Below are 22751 nucleotides of genomic sequence, written 5' to 3'. Positions count from 1 at the left end.
GCAGTTTCCGTCCGGACTTTGAATATTTCAACGACGCATGCCCCATTAAAGGAGATAATAGACAGAAGTTATGGCCAAACAGATCCCGGCCTAAAGCAAAGCCAACCCGAAGTTGCTTTAAAAGAAGAATGCCAAGAAAATAGTTTTCTTTTGGGTAAGTTTTATCAAGTGTTTTATCGCGTAAGATTAAGATTTAAGATTTCAGCTTAAGCTAAGATTTTTTAGTAAAACAAAATGCATTTAAGGAAGCACGCGCTGCCAAAGATGGTCGCACATGGAGGTTCGACTAGCTGTATTGAATTTTACAATCAGAAAATATATAATCATTGTTCATTTTTGTCAGCTGGACCTATACCTCTGGATTTGTCAATACCAACAATGGATGATATTGAAAGGCAAATTTCTCGGGATTTTGACGGCTGGGTCAGCAATGGCGGAATTTGGAGGCCAACAGAGTGTGAAGCGAAGGTCAAGGTGAGCCATAATATATCACCCAGGAGCGGGTTGTGTGAAGGGTTATTAGCACTAGTCCGTGATGATGATGTATTAATGATAATTAATGAATTAATAATAATAATAGTAATAATAATAATAATAATGAGGATAATAATGGTTTATTTAACAGATCCACCTTCTTTTCTGTTAAATTACATTTAAAATAAATAAAATTACGTTATTCACAATTAAAAAACAAGAGTGATGTATAAAAAAAGTAGAAGCATTACTGACTAACATATTTGAAGTTAATGTAAAATTAACTAATCACTCTGTACTCTATTACATAAAAGTTTCCTTGAAAGTTTTTAAAAGGTTCTGTAATCTCAGTACAGTTACTAATAAATTCTGGTAGACTCAGTTAAATAGCTTCGACGCATTATCTTGGAAAGTGTTGTTTTCGGTCGGGAAAGCTAATCTAATGGCATTGCTTGAGCGTATGCAGTTCCTTGCGACATTAATGTTTTATTATTATTAGATCTGGCCATGATTAGTTGCCACTGCTACTCAGTGCTTAGGCTTACCAGCCTTGTCCCCAGGGCTCTTCTCGTACTATTTTCTCAAGGATAAACCCTAGGGTTTGGGGACGAGGTTGAAGGCTTACATAAGTGCTCCAGGCCACAGAAACGCCTAGGCGGATCTCACTCTCGTAAAAAGTCATTGCCAACTTAAGACACGTAGAAAATTTTAATCTGTCAAATTTAAAAAGTCGCTCAGCTCTAAGAAAGAAGTTCACAACCCAAAATAGAATCCCGGCCATCTCCCCTGCGCCATTTCAATACCACTCCGAAAAGTTTAAGTATATATTTTAGTAAATCGTCTTTCATAACTGATACATGTGCAACAGATCACCCTAGGCCTTTCCCTAAACTTCTACGTAAATTGAACGTGTGGCTAGACTACGTTCTTTATAAAGTTATTTAAAAATCTATAGTTTGCCTCGATGTAACCAGGAGTAATCGGCTCATGTTGTAACTTGTAACTTAATCCAGAGAATATACTACACCTACAATGTCTAAAGGCTTGGTTAACAATGGTCATTAAAGGAGGAACCGCGCTTGATTTGATACTGAGGCTTTTGCTTATGTTTCCTCTACAGGTAGCATTCATTATCCCATTCCGCAATCGTTTCGAGCAGTTGTCCGTCTTTCTTCGTCATATGCATCCTTTCCTAAAGAAGCAGAAGTTAGATTACAGGATATTTGTTGTAGAACAGGTAAACATACGAACCATACATTACATGAAGTGATAAGGAGAGAACTCGGCAAAAAACGTTTCCACGAGAATTCATTTTCCAATCTTCTCTTGGCATTGGCCATTCTTAGCTTGCGCATGCGTAGACAGGGTCGATGTTTCGTCAAATAGGCCACTTTCGATATACTAAAATTCAGTACGATAATGAATCTTAATTAGAGGAAACAAAGAAAGAAAATAAATAAACCTGTATAATATGTACGAAAACAGTGGATAGTGTTTTTCGCGCGCTGATTGGCTACTCTACCTTCGGATATCCAGCACTAATCACTGATTCACCTCCGAGTTTCCTCCGAACGAGCGACCGCAAACTCGCGTAAGTTACGAGTAAAATGGTTTTCCGGTTTTTTGCTTTAACAAACAAAGAAATTTCACAAATAATCAAACAAGCTGTTGCAGAAATACACGAAGAAGGTAAGGAACACCGGTGAAAAAGGTTTTTGTTTACAAATGCAAACTAAGCTTAAGTCTTGTGTTACTATATTTATCTTACATGTTCATAAATAAGCTTTAAACTGAATTTAAAACTTTTTTACAGAATTGTTTTTAATACAAAGAGAATTCGAGACCCCTTTTAAGAAACTTCCCCGAAAGAGCTAGTAAAGCAATGCCTTTAAAAGTTTTTATTTGTCGGCAAGAAAACGCAAAGGCCGTTCGGTCATTGCGCGCAAAATTGTAATGAGATCGTTGGCAAAATGACCAAAAAATCATTATTTTTGTGCTTAATTATCTCACTGTTTCAGTATATACTAAATAACAATTATTCACACCGAAGTGAAGGTGGCTAGTGGTGAGTATTTACCTCGCCGCTTAATAAATATCCACCGTTAGCCACCTTCACTTCGGTGAATAATAGTTTCATTTAGTTTGTTTTTAGAAACGCTATCATGCTGAATTTTAAAATATCGCAAGTGATCTACAGGCCATTTTCGACTTCCAAATACTCTCACTTTCAAAACGAGGCTAAGTGCAAAACCTTTCCTGTGAAAACGAGTTTTCTTTGCGTGAGAATTAAAACTCATTTTCGTATCAATGGCTTCGCAGTTAGTCTCGCTTTGGAACAGAGGCAACTCGAAAATGGTCTATTGACCACTCCAGAAAATACCATAACATACCATAATGCTCTTTGTTTGTTACCCCAAAATTTTGCATAAGCATTGTTTTCAGTTTCACTTGGGGTCATTTTAACTCGCAAGAGAAACTGAAGACAATGCTTACGCAAAATTTTTGGGTGACAAACAAAGAGCATTATGGCATGTTATGGCATTTCTGGAGTGGTCAATTGCACGACTGGTTTGCTTGGGGGACGCCAACGCTCTTCTGTTGGCTATTACGAATAATATCATTATGGGCGCAGTACGCCGGTTTACTTTCTTTTTTGGGGGAGGGGGGGGGGGAGGGGGTGGCTGGAATGGGTTTGAATTCAGGATGAAAGACTTGAAGGGTAGAAGAAGGTAAATACATAAAAACCAGTTAGTTCGCCAATGGGTTCAGGGACACATTGTTGTAACTAGTGGTGGAGTATCTGACATTTGTCTGCTAATTATTCCCTTTCTATTTTTATTTTCAACGACCCCAGTTTTATAAACTTCCCCACCCTAATTTTTACTCATTAAAAACATTCGAGAAATCTTTAAATTCTCAAACATTAATTAAACCGATGACTCTGACCTTATTGAGTCATTCAGTTTTGAATGAAACAAGGGTGGAAAAAGGTAAACACATAAACCTGTTCGTCTGCTAATGGGCGGACCCAGGAGACACTAGCGAAACTTACGCAACAGGACGGGTAAGGAAAGACGACGGCCAACCTTGTGTGACAGGTGCGAAAATAATTTTGCTTGAAAAAACCTTCCGCCAAACTTCACATTCCTTTAAACAGATCTTTTTGTAGAAGAGCTTAAAACAACAATGTTAAGTGAATTCTTGACAAAACACGTAAGTAATAGGCCCGTCACGTTTGTCACACTCAAGCGTTTTGCCGTCCTCTTCTTTCTGCCGTCCTGTTGCGTAAACTCACTACTTTGCGAGAGACGATTTACAGTCAACACTCTCTGAGACGGACACTTTTGGAATCGGCACAAAGTGCCCATCTTACAGTCGACTCGCTCTTAACGGACACCTCAGTCTGTAAATCGGACACCTAGAGTTAGTCCCTGCCTTTCTTTACCCCTATAGTTTGGTCTGTAAGAGGGACACCTGGTCCCTGCCTTTATTAACTCACTTTCTTTGACTCTCTATAAGAAGAACACCTCTGTAAAACAGACACCTAGAGTTGGTCCCTGCCTTTCTTTACGCACATTATTTGACTCTCTATAAGAAGGACACTTCTGTAAAACGGACACCTAGAGTTGGTCCCTACCATTCTTTACCCCTATATTCTAGTCTATAAGACGGACACCTCCGTAAAACGGACACCTAGAGTTGGTCCCTACCTTTCTTTACCCCTTTATTTTAGTCTATAAGAAGGACACCTCTGTAAAAACGAACACGTAGAGTTGGTCCCTGCCTTTCTTTACTCACTTTTTTTGACTCTCTATAAGAAGGACACCTCTGTAAAATAGACAGCTAGAGTTGGTCCCTGCCTTTATTTACTCACTTTATTTGACTCTCTATAAGAAGGACACCTCTGTAAAACGGACACCTAGAGTTGGTCCCAAAGTTGTTCACCCGAGAAAGAGTTGACTGTAGAGATGTCCCTTTTATAGAGTCACTGAAAATAAGAGGGGTGGAGAAAGGCAGAGACCAACTCTAGGTGTCCGTTCTACTGAGGAGTCCGTCTTATAGAGGTGTCTTTTAAGAGAGAGTCTACTGTATTCATGGGCCAAACTGTTAAGTAGCGTGAACTTTGTCTGCTAGGATTTTGCTCTTAAATACAAAAGTCCGTAGACGCAGTTCACTGTCACTGGAGCTTTCCTACCTCAAGGTACAAATGACGCTAGACGTAAGGGTAGGCCAGCCATTCATGGCTGGCGGAAACAAATTAAGTTCGAACCATTTCTGGTCTAAAATAAGACTGAGAAAGAGAATGGGGAATCAGCCACGACCATATCATTTCCTCTCCAGACTCCGTAGCTAGTGCCACCTTGTGGAGAATTCTGCTGAGAAGTTGTCTTTAAAATCGTCACAATTACTTTTTCATGAAACAGTCAGGAGATGCTCCGTTCAACCGTGCCATGCTGTTTAACGTTGGCTTCAAGGAAGCACTTAAGTTTGACGAGTACAAGTGCTTCATTTTTCACGATGTGGACCTGTTGCCAGAAGATTACCGCAATAAGTATAACTGCAATTCATCACCGAGACATATGGCAAACGCCATGGATACATTTCACTATCGGTAAGTATTTAGGGCCTGTCCACACTAATGCGTTTTCAAAAATATGCGTTTTCGCTGTCATCGAAAACGCATCGATCGTTTGACGCCTACACTACCGTTTTGATGCGTTTTCGACTGTTCAAATGCACCAAAACGTTGGAAAACGATAGAATTGCACCTTGTGACGTAAGCTGAACTCTATGGGCATGCTACAAACACATGCGCCTGCGATACTTTTTAGTCATCGTTTTCGTTTTGAGGCGTTTTTAGACCGTCTGCACTAATACGATATGTATGCGTATTCTTTTTTTCTTTTTCAAATCGACGCGTACTCAATGAAAATGCTCAGCGTATATTAGGAGAGGACACAAACAAAGAATATATTATATGTGAATCAATATAAGATTGTGGGTGAAACTGCTCATCACCTACCCCTCCCCTAACTCAACGTTAACACTTACTTTCCCACTTGGGCCAAAATGTTGGGTTTGGGGAGGGGAGCTTTTAAAGCTATATTGATCAGTATACTAAAGATTCTAGGAATCTGCACCCCCACCCCCTCCCGTAACGCAACGTCAACACTCACTTTCTCACTTCGGCCAAAATCAGGTTGGGTTTGGCGAGGGGAAAGTAGACCTTCTAAAGCTACACGAATCAGTAAAAGATTCTAGGAAACTGTCCACCTACCCCCGGTCTGTAAGCCTTCGTTTTCTATCCCTTGCTCGTCCCGAGACACACAGTAATCTTTCTTATTTCATCGCCGAACGTCAAAGTCACCATTTTTATCATTATTTATTATTTATCTACAGTTTACCGTATTGGAATTTCTTTGGAGGAGTAGAGGCGCTTTCACGGGAACACTTTGAACTCATCAATGGATTTTCGAACATATTTTGGGGGTGGGGTGGAGAGGACGACAACCTCTACTTCAGGTAAGTTTATTAATAATGGGATCAATTACCCCTCCCCCAAGCTAACATTAACACTTAGTTCCCACTTAGGGCAAAATGATGGCTTAGGGGAGGGGTAGGTGGGCAGTTTCCCAGAAACCTAAAGTAGTGTGGCTGTATGGTATAACAAACTCTTTTCATTGATTGGAAGATGCATGTGCCGGTCTACAATTACCATTTATTAACAAATACTAATCGGCTCCTGACAAATATAATTTTGCCTCCACTACACACCTGAATCCCAACACATTCACGGCAGCTGCATGGGACATTTGTTAACCAAAGTTATCCGCCGGGAAACTGAGATAAAGTCGAATCTTTTGAGTGCGCGACATTTGCAGTGTTCGAAGAAGTGCAAAGTGATGTGTGCGCGCGCTAAGCTGAGATTCAGAAGAAATGTTTCGCTCATAGCCACTTCATCAATCTTGGCAAACGTTACATTTGTTACACTATTCGGTACTTTCAGTTGGGTTCAAACGTCCAGTGGTAACTAGCATGGTTATGGCTTTTTTGTGGTTTGGTTGTGGCTTTGTCTAAGAACATGTAACTCAAACTTCCAAAATACTCTTGAGCCTTTACTCTGAGATACAGTAATTCCGTGGGATGCCTGTGGCACTACCACGGTAAATATCCGGTTCGGTTGTACCCAAAATTGCAAAGCCAGCCAATAGGATTGCGTAAAATCTTTATCGATTATCTCTTCTTCCAAGCCGACCAATCAGATTGTACAAAATCTGTATCGACTTTTAATCGATTTGCTTCCTCTGAAGAACGTTGAAATCAGAACGTTCCTTGCCAAATTTGTCGCGCTTGAGTTTTCCCACTCGTGGTTTAGGATGGCTTGTTAACCGGCGAAATCCTTCGGGATACTGGCAAGTCACGAAAGGCGACCTAAGCCAAATTATTTCTTTCCTTCATGATTCTTTTTTGTTTAGGTCTAGCTTTTTCATAAGGTTTTAGTAGCGTCTGGTTGCGGGCGGTCATTTCCGATAGATTTTTCTATTCGGAGTTCGCCAGTTGTTGGCTAGCACAGCTAGAGTTCAGTTTTTTTCTTTTCTTATCGAAAACACCTTGACTATGGGAGGTTAAATCGCGTAAATTTCAACTCGTACCCTTGAAGATTGGCGTTGAAATCGCGAAAATATTGTCCTCGTCGATCGACGACCCGCTTGCGGCATGGATTGGACTTCTGGATGGGACACGGATCAGGACATGAGTAAACTTATTATACCTTGGAATCAGGGATAATCATTGGAACTATGTTAACTTGAAGACCTTGGAAACACATTGCAATTAATTTTTAACCGTATCAAGAGCATCTTGGAATATTAAACTTTCATCTTGGATTAAAACATTGGAACTTTATCGAACTTTGTAACCCTGGGTTCGACCCTGGATACTCGGCAAGCGGAAGTTTTGTTTTGTTTTGTTCCATTAACCTAGATAGAACGCCATTATGCTTCCATAGACCAACGCATCCCACGGAAACGACTTTAAGCGTCTTGTTATAACATAAAATGTAACTATAAACAGTGCAAAGGAAGGTAAATACAAAAAGAGGAACGAAATTTTAATCCTAGATTAGCCCTAATCGGCCTTTTAGGAACCGGGCCCAGAGTTGATATTTTAATAGCTTGATTAGCCTGTTACAGGCTCCGAGATAGTCGGGTCCGTTGAATTGAAAAAGAGCAATCACGAAAACGGGTGTGAGGTAACCTCTCAAAGTGATCTCTCATTTTAATTTGATCACGTTTACATGATAGGTGGGGTGACCATATGAGAGATTATATGGACAGGCGGGTTACCCCACCTAAGCGTGTGACCTCACCTACCTGGGGTCCCCCACCTGCATGTAGACAGGCTCTTAGACTATGACAGGAGATGACGGTGGGTAGGGTAGTACAAAAAGCCCCCGCAAGATGCAACCAGAGCGGTAGGTCCTGCCTGTCTACGTAGGGCGGTTTTAGCCACGTCCCTGACAGTAAACTTATTGTTGTTGTTTTGATTAGGGTAACCAGGAAAGGACTGAAGTTAACGCGTCCGGCCGTAGAAATAGGAAGATACAAAATGATAAAAGAACATCACACAGTGGAAGAGAAGCCTCCAGTAAATTTACGGTAATTTCTACAACAGTCCGCTCACGGGTGGCGTTTCGTGGCTTGTTTTAGACGTTCAAGTATTTATGGCGCGAAATGGAAAGGAGAGAAAAAAACGTAAGAGAGGGACTGGGAGAAAGGAAAGGTTCTCTCTCTCCCTCTCCCTACCCCCCCCCCCCCCCCCCCCCTTCCTTCCCCTCGTTTTTTCTCTTTGCGCTTCTCACGATCTGAACGTCTGGAACAGGCATGCGTCCCGCAATTGGTTCTGGGATTGTTACAGGGGACGCGCTGGTCAGCTATTGGCCAATTTTTCCCCTTCACCTAGAAAAAGTCCCAGCGTCTTTGCGCAAAAGATAACTCGGCCCAGTTTCCTTATTTTTTTTTTTTCTAGCTGCCTCTCATTTTTTGGTTGACTTACTTTTTAGAGTCACAACAACCGCGTAGCATGATACACTACACAACACCCAGAAAAAAATGAAAACCTGTCAGATTTTTCACCATAGCAGAGTTTTTTTCTCTGTTTTCTATCAGGCTGAGGAGAGTACGTGATGCTTTCAATCAGATGGATTCTGATGGACTTAATTCTCTTCAATACAACGCAAAGGTGATTGAAAACCGCCTCTATACCCTAATCAGAGCTGATCTACCTTACGAGCATCACACACAAGACAATGTTAAGAGATGAAAAAACTGACGACTTTTTTAAAAACAGAAAAGCTAGTTGTGATTTCTGTTGTTATAGCAAAAACCTCTACTTATCTAATTTAATTGGTCCAGAAATGCACCTTACTTGGACTTTGGACCCTAGTAATTTCTAAATGAATTCATGCTTGCCTGCGTTTAGGCGAGCATCAGACGTAGGGGACACTCCGTGACGTCCATCATGAAGCGCATGAATCTCATCCACGCATATTTCAGATGTAAACAGGAGAGGAGGCCATTTCCAAAAATTCTCACTTTCAAAACGAGGTCAATGCAAAACCGTACATGTAGAAATTGAGTTTTACTGACCGTGAGAATAACACGTATTTTTTGCACTCATCCTCGTTTGGAAAAGAGGCATCTTTAGCTTTTTTCCGGTATAGGGCCTGCAGGAGACTGGTATCCACTCTTTTGTATCCATTTCTGATCCATTTCTCACTTGAGAAAAGAGAAAGGAACTGGAACCGATATGCGTCCCGCAATTGTTTCTGGGATGGTTACTAGGGAACGGCCTATCAGCTATAAGCTATTCTTTCCCTGACCCTAGCAACAGGCCCAGGAATCTTTGCGAAGGTTTACTCCAGTTTCCTTTTCGCTTCCTAAGTGGCGAATTTATAACCTTCAGTTTAACGTCATACATTGTTATAACACCAAGGCTGGAGGGCGTGTAAACTGTGATCAGGCTTTGTTTTAGGGAAAAGAACGCCATCCCTGCCACGAAAGACATATAAAGATCACAAACGGGGAGGACACATGAACCCATCAACTGGAGCGTGCAACTTTCAGACTAGGCCTATGTCACGGAGTTTTACGAATCGGTTTATTTTTAGATGCATTTTACAGTACTCTCTATCGCGAAAATGGAAGCTCCGTTCCGTTCATGAGCGCATTATAAATATAAGAAGTGATAAAGGAAAACCAAACGTCAATAATAGGTTAAAAAATGCCATTTTTAGGGGTTTTAGTTTTGGTGACTGGTTGGTGGGACCTGAAAGATATTCTTAATTCGCGCCAAAATCGTTCTAAAAATAAACTGGTCAGTGAAAACACCGTTACACGGGCACATGGCCATTGCTTACTCCGGGTTATGGGCTCCTGGAGGACATGATTCCAATGAAGCTCCTAATTTGGCTGAGGTACGAGTCCCCCGCGACCAGCTCAACAGCCGCGACTAAATCCTGGAGTCTAACTGTTAAGAAGCCATTGGCGACGAATTAGCCCAGGCTTCTGATCAGCTATACTCATATTCCCTCGTGTGCGCTTAGAATAGACCTCTCTAGCTTTTATGTTTTGTTTTCCCAATTTCGGTCATGTGATAATACTCTAGGGAACTGTTTTTTTTTTCAAATTTGGTCTTATTCACCTGCACATATACGCAAAATTTGTGAAAAGAAAATGAAGCAAATTCCCCTGAGCCCTGTTTCAAACATCGTGCTTCTGCCGTACAGAACTTAGCCTGCAAGCGTCTCCTTTCGCGTGCGGCTCTTGTGTAAATTCTCGCGACTCCACCAAGCTCGCAGACTATTCCGAACTCAATGGATCGACTTTAGCACGAAGAAGTACGATGTTTTTAACCAAGTCGTACAACTGCCGTGTATCACGGCGTAGCACCTTCATTGGGATAACAAAAAAAGCTAAAGAGGTCTATTGAAGGCGCATTTGAGTTTTCTCTGCCGATAGCAGTTTATCTATGAAAGGCCATGTTCGAAACACGATATCAGTAGTTACCAAGCTCCAGTATAAAGACAGGCATAAGACGCATTTATGCGTTCAGACGAACCAGCTTTCGTAGTGCGTCGTTCAAGACAAATTTTGAAGGAAAGTTCGTCCAAACGCAAAATGCGTCTTGTGCCCGTCTTTATACTTGAGACGCATAACCAGACGAACTACAAATGTTTGCCCAAGTTCGTCCAGACGGATAATGCGTCCTTAGTATAAAAACGGCCGTAGACGCATTATCCGTCTCGACGGATAATGCGTCCTGTAGTAAAAAATCGGCCAAATTGAGAAAGTTAACCTGCGTTAAACTACCTCGTGAGATCGTTTAAAAAAAACCTAACCAGGTTAAGAAAATCTATTGTTCTTGCTTGATTTGCATAAACCAGTTAGAGCTCGGTTAAGACTGTAGAAAAGCCGCACTCGCCGCACTCGCAGTTTAAATTTTTTAAACGAGTTAACTTTAATTATTTAATTGGGAATAACTCGGTTAAGTCAAGCGCGGCCGCAGCCATTTATGAACATCATGATACTTATCTTTTACACATTTGTGACGGATCAGAGTCGCAAAGGTGTAAAGTATCGGCGGGATTATTATGCGCGGGATATACTTTCTGGCTAGCAGCTCACGAAACAGACGAAATAGTTTTCATCTCATTTAAAAACCTTAGGCCGACTGTGCGCTCATTTTATAACATAATCTCTACATCAGAGGTCCGTTTTACGGGTATTTAAAGATACTAAAGCTAGGCATATGGAAATAAAAAAGTCCAAACAAGCATTTTGCGTCGCACCTGGGATCGAACTGACAACTCGGAACATCTCGCACAGAAAGAAAGCGCACCAGCAGTACAAGTCTTTTATCCTTGGCAATGCAGAAGGGGTCCGGGTTCGATTTACGGTGATGATTTTTTTTTTCATTGGTTAAGACTTTCAAAATCGCTTGAAAAAATAAAGGCATCTACCCTTTACTGAGGGAAACTAACGGCAGAAACACCGTTTAACGTTTCCAATCGAATTACGAACGTAGGCCAAAGGTAAAATTTAAAAAAAAAGCGAACGGCACATTACACAAACAAAACAAAACAAAAAACTGTGACGCATCTAGTTTCAATTTAAATGATAAATACTTAGAGTTAATATATTTTAAAAGATTACAGTATCAAATCGTTAGAACTACGCTCCAAAAAGCAGCTATAAGATAAATGCGTTTCTTGACACAAACAAAGGTATTTGAATAAATCATTTCAATTTGCCAAGTTTGAGATGTTTTCCAGGCGACCGAAAATTCTGCCTCTTTTATCTCGTTACTTCAACGATCGCATTAAAGCTTTAGCGTTGCGTGATATTTGATTCAATTTAAACTTATAGTTTACAGTTAATTGCATGATTTAATTCGGTACGCGTGCCACGAGCTTCAGTAGTCAAGTTTAAACAGCCCATCTTCTAGCTTCAAAGGAAAAGAAAACGAATGCGATCTAAAATTAAGTTAATGAAATGAGCGAAAACTCGTTCACTCTGTTGCGATATGATATGAAATGTTTTCTTTAAAATATGCTTGAATAAAACCGAATATTGAATTATTCACTTTGGCACGTGCTTCAGACAAGAACTGGACGAACAAGATACATAACTCTTGGGTGGACGGAACCGAAAAAGAAAGCCTTTCCGTTCTTTGATCTTTCTTCAATGCAAATTAAGCACTTTGAGGACAATTGCAAAATGCATTTGGATGAAGTGAACTTAAAACAACCACAAAACACAACACCTGCGAAAACTAACAAAAATGCAAAAGCCGAGACAATGTAGAATTTAAAACAATGCAGAGCGAACCCAACAAAGCTCACTTGCAAACAATCAAAGGTTCATGTAAATATTCGAAGCTGAAGATCTCTAAACAGCTGTCTTGGGAGTCTCAAAACAAATATCAACTAAGAGCGACGCGGCATTTTAATAAATTCGATCCATTTTATGATGTTTTTGTTTTAAAGAGCGCCATTAGCCTCTAGTAAAAATACAATTATCAAACAAATTCGCCGTTGTCAGCGCACCTGTTTCGCGGAGCAAAGAAAACCATTTAAATTTGCCCGAAATTGACATTCAAAGTGTCACGCTCGCCATTGGTAAACAATCGATTGAGGGGTGGTGGAGAATGAGTGTTTGCTGCGATAAATGGTAAACAATCTCGGGACTCTTTGTGCGGTGGAGCAGGTGGTCATCAAAAATGCTAATGGACATGACAGATTTTCTGATATTTAGCAGAACAAGAAAACATCATTCTGTAAAGGCAACCAGGTGTCTTAAGCGACTGTCATCGCTACCACTTCGAGCGAAAAAACTGAATTTAACCGAAAAAACCTGGTCAAATCATCACTTTTTCCGAACGGAGAGAAAACGTTATCAATTACGGTGAGAAAACCACAAATTAAGGGCACCGGGCGCGACAAAGCCTTTTTTCAACGTGTTTTCGGAATTTCCATGTGTGAAACTAGCTTGATAAAATCGGTATATGGGCAGCCTATGGGATCATTTAACAGAGCCGTCCACAATCTCGAAGGCGAATCGACCAGGCCCTCGATGATCGCAGAAACAAAACCATGCCCAACGATGGAACTAGCCAATGAGGAAAACACGGCGGATGGTAAAAAGAAAAAAGGACCGGGCGCTAAAAGGCCACGGACGAAATTGAAAAAGGCATTGTCTTGGCGGCAATCGAACAGATCACGACGTCTAATCGCTAATGCTCGGGAGCGATCTCGAATCCACATCATGAGCGAGGCCTTTGAAGGGCTAAGAAGAGCAGTACCCAGTTACTCGAGAGATCAAAAGTTATCAAAGTTGGCAATCTTGAGACTGGCTACAAGCTATATTTCAGCTTTGTCTTATTTGGCAGAGAACGATACATCGAGTAAATCACTTAAACATTTCGCCGAGAGCGTGGACCAGTGTACTCAAGCACTTCAAACCGAGGGCAGAGCAAAACGGAAAGAGTAAGTATATTATTGCAAAACTGAACAAGAAATATGACTCTAAAATGTACGGAAGTAGATTGGAAATGAAAAAAAACAAGAAAGAAATAAAGATTAAATTTAAAATTAAAATATGACAAAATACTACTCCGCAGTTTTCGTTTGAAGCAAATGGTTACATTAAGAGTCTGATTCATGGGCTCAAAGTTTAGAAACATTGTGAAGCTTATAATAAGCTTAAACAGTACTAAACTGCACTGGGAAATTCTGATTTGTATGTATGATCACACTAGGATTGAGCTACAGGTTCAGAAAATAAGAAACACTGTACGGCATAATGACAGTAACTCAAGGAATACTAAGCTGAAGTTTATATTTGAATATAGTTAATTTAGAATTTCATCCAGCGAAGTAAGTACGCCGTTTCGTTGGTTCGCCTACGCGCCATCGCAGTGGCTTTGTTTTGCTTCCTTTTTGATCGAATGATCGCAACATAATAATCAATCTCAAACGCCGGCAAAAAAATTCAACGATAAACAAAGAAGCTCTTAGCTATTTTGGGGAAAAAAGAAAATTGGCCATATATCCATTTTCAGATCTCGCTTTTGAAAAGGCCTTTATTCCTGCTTTCGCGATGGTAGAAAAAAAAGCCCGTTTCAATCATTACATTGTTTACACGTTTGACCTTTAAAACTTGCCGGACAATTTCGCTACAAAGAATAGCGTTTATGACTCATTTTATTTTACCTTAAAAGACTGCCGTCATTCTCAAGGTTGGGAAACAATTAAGACAAATGTATTTTTTTTTTTTGTACGATCATCCTTTAAAGATTCTGTAATGTAAGATGCAGTAGTTTTTTTTAATCGCAAACCGAAAGGATATATTGCGAGAGCAAATGCATACTAAGCGCTAAACACCTGGAGTTTTGTTGAACCAAACTTCTATTTTGTTTTCTATTAACACCCTCGAATTAACCAATGAGCTTTCTGCTGGTTTCGAGACAAAAGACAAGTAATTAACTCGGCACACCTGCACGGCAAACGAAAATCCAAGAAGTAATAAATTGATTCCGATAAAAACAGGAAAGAAAAGGAAGCTTATTTTGGGTTTCCCGTATTTTTCTTTGTTTAATACCTTGAAATTATAAGGATCTGCGACGATTAATGAAAACTCCTGATCGGGAAAGCTCCGTGATACCTTGTAGTAAATCTCGGTATTTTTCCAGTTTTCAACAAAGAAATTGCCTTTTATCAATTTTGTTTGTAGTACAGATCAGTACGTTTTACTTTTAACGTAATCGGAATATTTTAAGGTGGAAAAAATGCCAACCAACCAACCAACAAAAAACAAAACCGCTGCGAGATATTTTTATTACGAATAATGTTATAAAAATAATACAGAGAAGTTTGACTTTGTTTGCTTATTTTTTTGTTACCGCAGGGTGAAAAAGACAGTCAGTGAAGGAATAATTACAGATATGACTTTGGAATAAATTATTCATGCCTCGCTCAATTTCCCTCAAGCTTGGACAGCTGTCTCCGCGGATCACAGAGAAAGCATAAACAACGTTAATAGAAGATTTATGGCGCAAATTTATGACAATGTAAATACCTCCCTCTAAAAGATATCTGTAAATATTCAATCTATACATGACAGTAAATTTAAAGTGAAGCACACAGGGGTAACGTATCATTCTACTCAATAGGGTTGTCTGTCGTCTTGAAAAAATATGGGCTATCAAGACCATTTCATGTAATATTTATTGTATGTACATGCAAAGAATATAAAACAAACGCAAACGTACACTCTTATTCAATTTTATTATCGCTTTCGCGAGTCTAACTAAACATAAGTCAAAAAACAAATAAATAAATAAACGTGAAATGTTCTTTTTCAAATGAAAAAAGGGACACTTTCCTAGAAATTCTTGCTACAAGTTTTAAAAACGTAAAGAGCAAGCTCTCGCTGATGAAAATACAGTTGTGAATATAAGACGTCAAACCTCTGCAAACACAAGAGCATCTAATTTCCGACGTTAAGTAACGAAGGTTCAATGTTTCAGGTTCATAATTCAAGGAGCTTAAGCAACGATGACGGCGTCGGCGGCAAGACGAATTAAAACTGCCATAATACAATAGGTTTAATAAGCAAAACAATTACTTTGTAGGTGCCGTAACTGAACCACCACGTTCCCTATTGCAAACCTATAAGGTGAATGACCCTCGTACACAGATCTCCCTCTGGCCGTGAGAGATCTGGGTACAAGATGAAGCCCCTCCCGGCATTCGCGATTCTGGTCAGCGGCTCACGTATACCCAAATATTGATCGAGTACCCCCCGGGGTTTCATAAACACTTATTCCACAGCAAGAAATCATTTTTTAAAATTAACTCACAAACTAGGCTGTAATGTTTTTTAAAAACCGCGAAGGGGAGGAGATGGGGGAGTGGGAAGGGCCCAGGAAGGCGCAGCCTTTCACCAGTTGCAATTTCTACAAAGAAAAGTAATGGAAACAAAATGGAAAGGTGGGGAACAAGATCGGGACGACAAAGGGCAGTACTAGAAAGTGAAAAAAGGAACCGGGGGTGAATGACATTGGCAACACGTTGAGACAAAGTAAGGTGAAAGGACGCGGAAGAAACAAGTTTTACAAATTGGAAGAGAAGGGTTGGAACATAGACGTACAGTACAAGCCTTCCACAGCATGCGCTTCCTTAACATTTGGCGCCATTTCTTACCAGGAACTTTCTGGTGGAAAGAAAAGAAAATCGTGGCAATAGAAAGCCACAAGGGTCATCCTCATCTTCAGTGTCCGCTCTGCTCCAGAACCTCGTACCCAGATTTCAGTGGCCAGAAGGGATAGGTGGTCGAGGAAACGGGAAGCGAGTAACCTGATGATAAAATCTTTTATATTGGTTTACCCTTTTAAAAACTCATCGCTTTTTTCAAGGCAGGTTAGCGCGCACACACATAGAATGAAGAAGCTCTGGTCTCTGGTTACTTAATAGTAAAAGAACTGGAAAATCATCAGAGAATCGCACGTCAAGGTCCTGGCCTGATTATCTGATTACCTTAGCCAGTGCTTCACGCTTTAAAACTCATAGCGTCAATAAGACAACTATCACGATTACTAATTCAATGTCCCAATTCTTTAATTTCCCTCAGACATGTCAACAGATGATACCGACAAGCAATTATCAGACGTGTCTGACTCCCGGAATTGGGGGGGGGGGGGGGGGAAGCTACTCAACAAGGTTTCATATGGGGACGCTCTGCCCCGAGGTCCAACCCATTATCCTTCAATATACTATTTTTGTCAGAAAAGGTGCCCCTTTCGTACACTTTCTGTTGACAGTTAGTACCCTTTTCACACACCTTGTTTAGAACTTTGCATCCCTTTTAACTGCTGTAAATGTATTGTCTTTAACTATGAATTAATCACAAAACCAGAACGTTTTCTCCACTTTATGACGGTCATGAAATGCATCTGTCACTCCTTTTGAGCCTTTTTACCTACCGAAATGACAAATTTCCCTACTATTTCATACACCTGAAGCCTGAAAAAGGTGCTCCTTTCACGCGGAGCCCCCTCGTACAGGCCACCCCCACCCCCCGGGGTATGACTTGACATTGGCCTTCATAACACGTGGACTAAAAGCACTGTTTATATTGAAAGCTTTAGTGCCGAACAAGGAAGTGATAAACAACGGGTCACGTAACATAAGAATGTATATTGTTTTTTTTTTTTTTCTGAGATGTTTAAATTTTGTGCTTCTTTTGTCTTCAGTCATCCTGCGTCGCAGACGTAATCTAACCCCAGTTAACCCTTTAAACCCAAAGATCAAAATTTGAATTCTCATTTGTTGCCCCTATTCATTTCCAACAGACGTAGTGGGGAGAAGTTGATAAAATATCAAGCAAAATCATCTTGTGTGATCATGTCCATAATTCTCATGACCACTCTGTTTCACAAAGCATTGATATTACAAGGAGAAATTTGATGCTGATCACTCTATGGCGCAGGCTATTCTTTAGGCAATATTCACGCTCTACCGGAAAACCTTTCCTGCCAACACGAAAAAGATCTAGAGAAAGTAAAGGTAGGTCCAGCTAGAGTAAAATCTCCTTTTTGGTGGCACTCAGACACGCTACAACTCGAAGCAAACCATATCGATCGACTCAATCGCTAAGACGCGCAGTCAAAATATAACTCTCGAGGCCTCATTAGCCTCGCTTTCGCGTAACTAGACCCGGGCCGGCCGAGAGGTCCGCCATATTTGCATTCGGTTCGTGCCGGCGCAAAAGCTACCCAGTATATGATGAAAATGGCCTTAGTCTAGTATCAAAAGTTATTTTTTCTCACAGAATTCATTAACATTTTTTCGCAGAATAGTCACTGTGTTATTGATCTCGATGTTTTGAAAATTTGAAAAATAAGTCGAACTTAGCGACCACCGAAAACGTGAAGATGCGGTGGTCGGTTACGAGATTTGAACCACACGAAACTCTTTTCGAAAACTCTAAGTATCCATACCAACGAAACTCGCTCCTCAACTTCTCAAATTACTCTAAATTTTTGAGTTTTTAAATGTACAAAGAAACGTTTTCTCGGGTGTTGGCGTCAAAAGCTAAAAAGAGATACCTAATGACATTTTAAAAGTTATCTCAAAAGGCCTTCACAAAAGAACTTAAAATTGAACAATATAACGATTCGTATTTTGAATTTGATGATATAACGTCAAAATTCAAAAACTATAAATTAACTTTAACTAACCATAGATTAAAAAAGCTACATTAGAATATCTGTCTTTGCTGTGTTCTTTTCACAGCAAAATTGATTACACACACCTCGTCTCCTTTTCCGTTAATTCTACCGCGTGGCACGAAATTTTTGCGGGTTCTAATTTTTGAGTTTTTTGCGGTTTTTCCAGCGATCCGCAAAAATAAGTTAGTTCCCGCAAATAAAAATTACCGCAAACATTTTTCCCGTAAAAAATTTACTGCAGAGTAAATATTCTCTAAATTAAACTCGCTACACAATAATACAGTACTAAGAAATCGTGTCTGTTCAATTACAACTTGTCTCTTTCATTCAGAAACACTGAAATACTGGTTTATTGCTTGAAAATATGTATTTCTATTGCACGTACACAATAAAAACGAAAATATTATCAATGCTGGGTGCTGGGTACTTTCTGAAAATCGCAAAAATTAATTCCCAGCAAGAAAAACCAATCTGTCCTAATCGCAAAAATTAGTTCCCGCAAAACACAAAAAATCGCCAATCCGTAAAAATAAACTCCCGCAAAAATTTCGTGCCACACGTTATTTTATTGTATCCTATTTTCAGTTCAAACTTTTTTCTTTTGTATTTAATTAAATAATTCACAAAAAAAATTAATTAAGAACTGACCCGCCTCGATTAGCCTTTGCTGTCTGCGGGTCAAACCATTTACCATATCACTGTTTTGTAAAGTTTTAAAGTGCATACAGCGAACATAGAGATTACACCATGCGTCAAATGGTCGCTCATGTCAGCCCAAAAACCGACCGCGGTCGCTTACGACAGATTTGAACCATAAGGTTTGACTGGGAACAACGACAGGTTGTCAACAATCATTATAAATGATTTATTGTGTGCTTATGCATCTGCTTTTATAGGCGCTTATTGGATTATATTCCCAGGATTAGAACCTCAGCTATACTTCCACAGCATACTGAACTTAAGCTACGGTAAAACGGCCGACAAAATCGTGCAACTTGTTCCAAAACATTGCGGCAGTGTTGTGCGTTTTACCAACCACTATCAAACCTGTTTTGCAACAAATCAAGTTCTTGCAAGTTGCGAGAGTACTGACTTCTACAGTAGACTTCTGATTGGATAAAATAACGCGGGAGTCACGCCATACACGAGGGTTACGTCAGTTGCTGTAAAACAAGTTGCCTTGGGCCGGTAAAATGCACAACATGTACAGAGTTTGTTGCAAAAAGTAGAACTACTGTCCACTTTCTACAACAACTTTTCGCAACCTGCAACAGCCTGATTTGTTGCAAGACAGGTTTTGAAGTGGATGGTAAAACGAGAAACATTGCTTTCAAGTCGTTTTGTAGCAATGTCGCAAAACACGCTGCGCCGCGTGTGAACGAAGTGCCCGGTCAAATTTTTCGGCAGGTCGAAAATTTCTCCGGTGCCGTGTGATTAAGGCAGCTACCATGATCCTATTTGTGCGGTGTTGAAGAAGGCAAATGCTTATTCTGAGGATCTAGCGAACTACAGACCTGTATCCAACGGACTCCTGATCCAAACTCAAGTTTGTTGTAAAATTAATTCAAAAAGGCCGTTTTTTAACAGTTGAATAACTACTTGACTGCTTCTGATCTTCACGTGACTTCAAGCGCCGCCCACAAAATTTCACTCAGCATGCGCGTATCTTACTAAAGAGGTCCCAATCTCGACCCCAGAGCTCTGCGCAAGGAGTCGGAAGCATAGGCACTAGGGTCGAGACTGAGAGGCTGCCGACAAATTCGGGCAGGAATTTACGGTTTGGAATATGCCACATCATAGTCGACGATCATCAATAAAAGCCGAGAGGGCTTGACTTTCTACGTACAATGTACACATACACGAAAAAAAGGAAGCGTCTTTACGGACGCTAGTTTCGAAGTTGGAAGTGGTTAGTTTAATTTGCTTCATTCACGCAGACACTAACTGAATCTCTTCAAAAGAAGTAAATTTGAGTTTGAATATCACCTTGGATTTTGTCCCTAAACGGGAAGATGCCCTTGGTCATGCGGTTGTAACCAAAACCTTTCAATTAAGCGGTATGAGCCAAGGGCGGTTCGCGGTAAGCGAAGGGCAACTCTTATCTATAAGTCTTCACTCGTCCCCTTAAGGCGGTTTTTCATTAACTTTAAGACTGTAAATTAAATTCTTAAAGTACAACGACCAATTCAATTACACGCTACATAGGAGTTGCCGACAACTATATTTAAAGGGCGAAGTTTGTTTCCCATTATCTTGCAAAAAAAAGTATAATCCTCTACCTTCATTACAGAGAAATTATCACCGTTTATTGCAGATAATAGTTTAACAAAATCATATTAATTTAAATTTCAGCTTTTGCTCTAAATTTAAAATAAAACTATTTCTTTCGCTCCTAGAATCAATTAAGAGAGATGTGGTGAAATGTTATGGAATTGAGCTTTTCTGTATAAAATGCTAAGGTCGATCATTCCAGTGAAACTCCATGGCCGGCAATTCGCCTGAAGCCATTCAAATTCAGTATTTGGCAAATAGATTTTAGCGTTTCTTTGACTTTTGAGTTTTCACACTCTTGGGAATAAAGCCGTTAAAAGAAAACCACAAAGCCCGGCAAAGTTTGACAGCTCAACAAAAGCGCCCATTCTCGAGCACGCGCAAAATCGGAAGCGTGCGCACGCTTTGTTGTGGTAATGAGTATAGCCCCTGCACGCGTGCAGTGGAAAAAAAAGATATGTTACAAGTGACACAATAGGCAATCAGTTAGCGATAGTCGAAAGACCAGCTAGAGCGGGAAAAAGCATCTGCGAGGCACACCACTTGAGTAGAAATTATGACAAAAGGAGCTGGTGAAGACAACAACGCAAGCGATCAAATTGTTCCTGCAAGCAAGGAGGTGAACAGCTCCGGTGATAGCTCAAGGTACCGCAAGTGGGCACAACTTGACCGCAGTCGAAGACTAAAGGCCAGTGCTAGAGAGCGCAAAAGACGACATGTTCTGAACAACGCTTTAGAACTGTTACGAAAGAAAGTTCCCTGTGTGGACCAGAATCCACAGAAACTTTCTAAAATCGAGGTGTTGCGGATGGCTATTGATTATATCGCCATGTTGAGTTGCTATCTGAAAGGCTCTCCTCAAACTGCAGCAGTTCTATCCGGACCGTTTACACCCGTTGAAATGACATCAGCTATTGCGCCAAATATTCCTGCTGGTTCAAATTTGATAATGCACGATCAAGCCGTTACACTAGTTGTACCAAAAACCTTGGACCAGTTTCCGGTGAGTAAAAACATTATTTCTTCGTAAGTTTTCCGCTTTACCCAAGTATCACACCTTGCGGCGTTCAGCTGCCCTAGAAAGTCCAATGGTACAAACATAATCCACCATTTGTTCGACTGTTATTTCCTTCTATTTCAGCTGGTAACCGTTTTGTTATTCATTTTCACAGGGTGGCGATCATTACGGAATTAAAAGTTCAGAACTGGATGTGTATTTGAAAGGATTTCAGGACTATACTCAGTCATGACTGACTCAGAATTATGACTTACTTTTTACTATCTGTAAAATATTGTAGATACATTGCAGGAATCGCATTCCTTTTCCGCCCCTTTTTAAAGAAGCGGTTAGATATATAGTACTGTATTATAACGTCCGTAGACCTTGAACAGCTTTTATTGACTAAAGTATCTTTATTAAGCGACCGTACAGCTGTTTCGTGTTAACATGTTATTGAAATAAAACCAATTATATAAAGTTGTTTTTAAACAACCACTGATTTGCTTTCTATTTTTTGTATCACTCAAACATCCTGGGCTTTCAGTGGATCTCAAAACGCAAGCGCGAGAAGAGTTTTTGGCGCGACGATCGCATAAAACGTTTAGCGTAGCGTGTCTCATTGATTCAAACAAACAGGAACTATACAGACAATTGCTTTGTTAAGTCTAGTAACTAGAAATGTTTAGTCAAACTGCTACTGCTGAAGTTCTCTTCGCGGAAACGTAAAAACGAAGACAATTTCGCAAGAGACGCGTTGAAATTCGAGAACAAGAAAAAGAAAAAAAAAAGAATCTTTCTTTTTCGCTCCGGTGCGTTGAAAAATTCAATGAATAGAAATCATGAATGCACTTACGTTTTCAAACGCTCAAATAAGGCGCCTTAGTGAAGTCTTTTGTCTACAAACCACGTGGAAGATTAGAGTAAAAATCACGCAGTCAACACGAAATCTAACAAAAACTTCTAAATAGGCGCATGCTTGGATATAAGCGGTAGCAACGCTTTTAATACCGAACTTAAATGCTGGAAAAGAAATGAAGCAGAATTGACTCGGAAAAATCTTGTCTGATTTATCCTACCATTTTATTATGACAATGTGAATAAATCACTCACTGTTAACACAATATACAACCCGTAAGAAAAAACAAGTATGGCTAAAGGAAGTAGGAACTTAATAATTGATAAAATCAAGTCAATGGGCTGGTTTTCAGAAATGATG

At 40.1% G+C, this 22751-nt stretch overlaps 2 protein-coding genes and 1 pseudogene across 2 annotated transcripts; all 3 read left to right on the top strand.

Moving 5' to 3' along the window:
• The first annotated feature begins 348 nt into the window (after positions 1 to 348).
• On the top strand, positions 349 to 10233 carry LOC140945470 (beta-1,4-galactosyltransferase 6-like). The gene is made up of 6 exons (XM_073394489.1): positions 349 to 474; positions 1595 to 1711; positions 4899 to 5086; positions 5839 to 5997; positions 8025 to 8132; positions 8643 to 10233. Exons 1-6 carry the CDS (start codon positions 379 to 381, stop codon positions 8794 to 8796), a joined length of 822 nt encoding a protein of 273 aa, XP_073250590.1. The 5' UTR covers positions 349 to 378; the 3' UTR covers positions 8797 to 10233.
• Positions 9878 to 15543, top strand: LOC140945469 (uncharacterized; annotated as a pseudogene).
• A 5407-nt stretch (positions 15544 to 20950) lies between these two features.
• LOC140946112 (neurogenic differentiation factor 1-like) lies at positions 20951 to 22027 on the top strand. The gene is made up of 2 exons (XM_073395187.1): positions 20951 to 21538; positions 21708 to 22027. Exons 1-2 carry the CDS (start codon positions 21092 to 21094, stop codon positions 21783 to 21785), a joined length of 525 nt encoding a protein of 174 aa, XP_073251288.1. The 5' UTR covers positions 20951 to 21091; the 3' UTR covers positions 21786 to 22027.
• The last annotated feature ends 724 nt before the right edge of the window (positions 22028 to 22751 follow it).

This window comes from Porites lutea, chromosome 8 (assembly GCF_958299795.1).
Source record: "Porites lutea chromosome 8, jaPorLute2.1, whole genome shotgun sequence".
Lineage (NCBI taxonomy): Eukaryota > Metazoa > Cnidaria > Anthozoa > Scleractinia > Poritidae > Porites > Porites lutea.
This window is presented reverse-complemented; position numbering and strand designations above follow the sequence as displayed.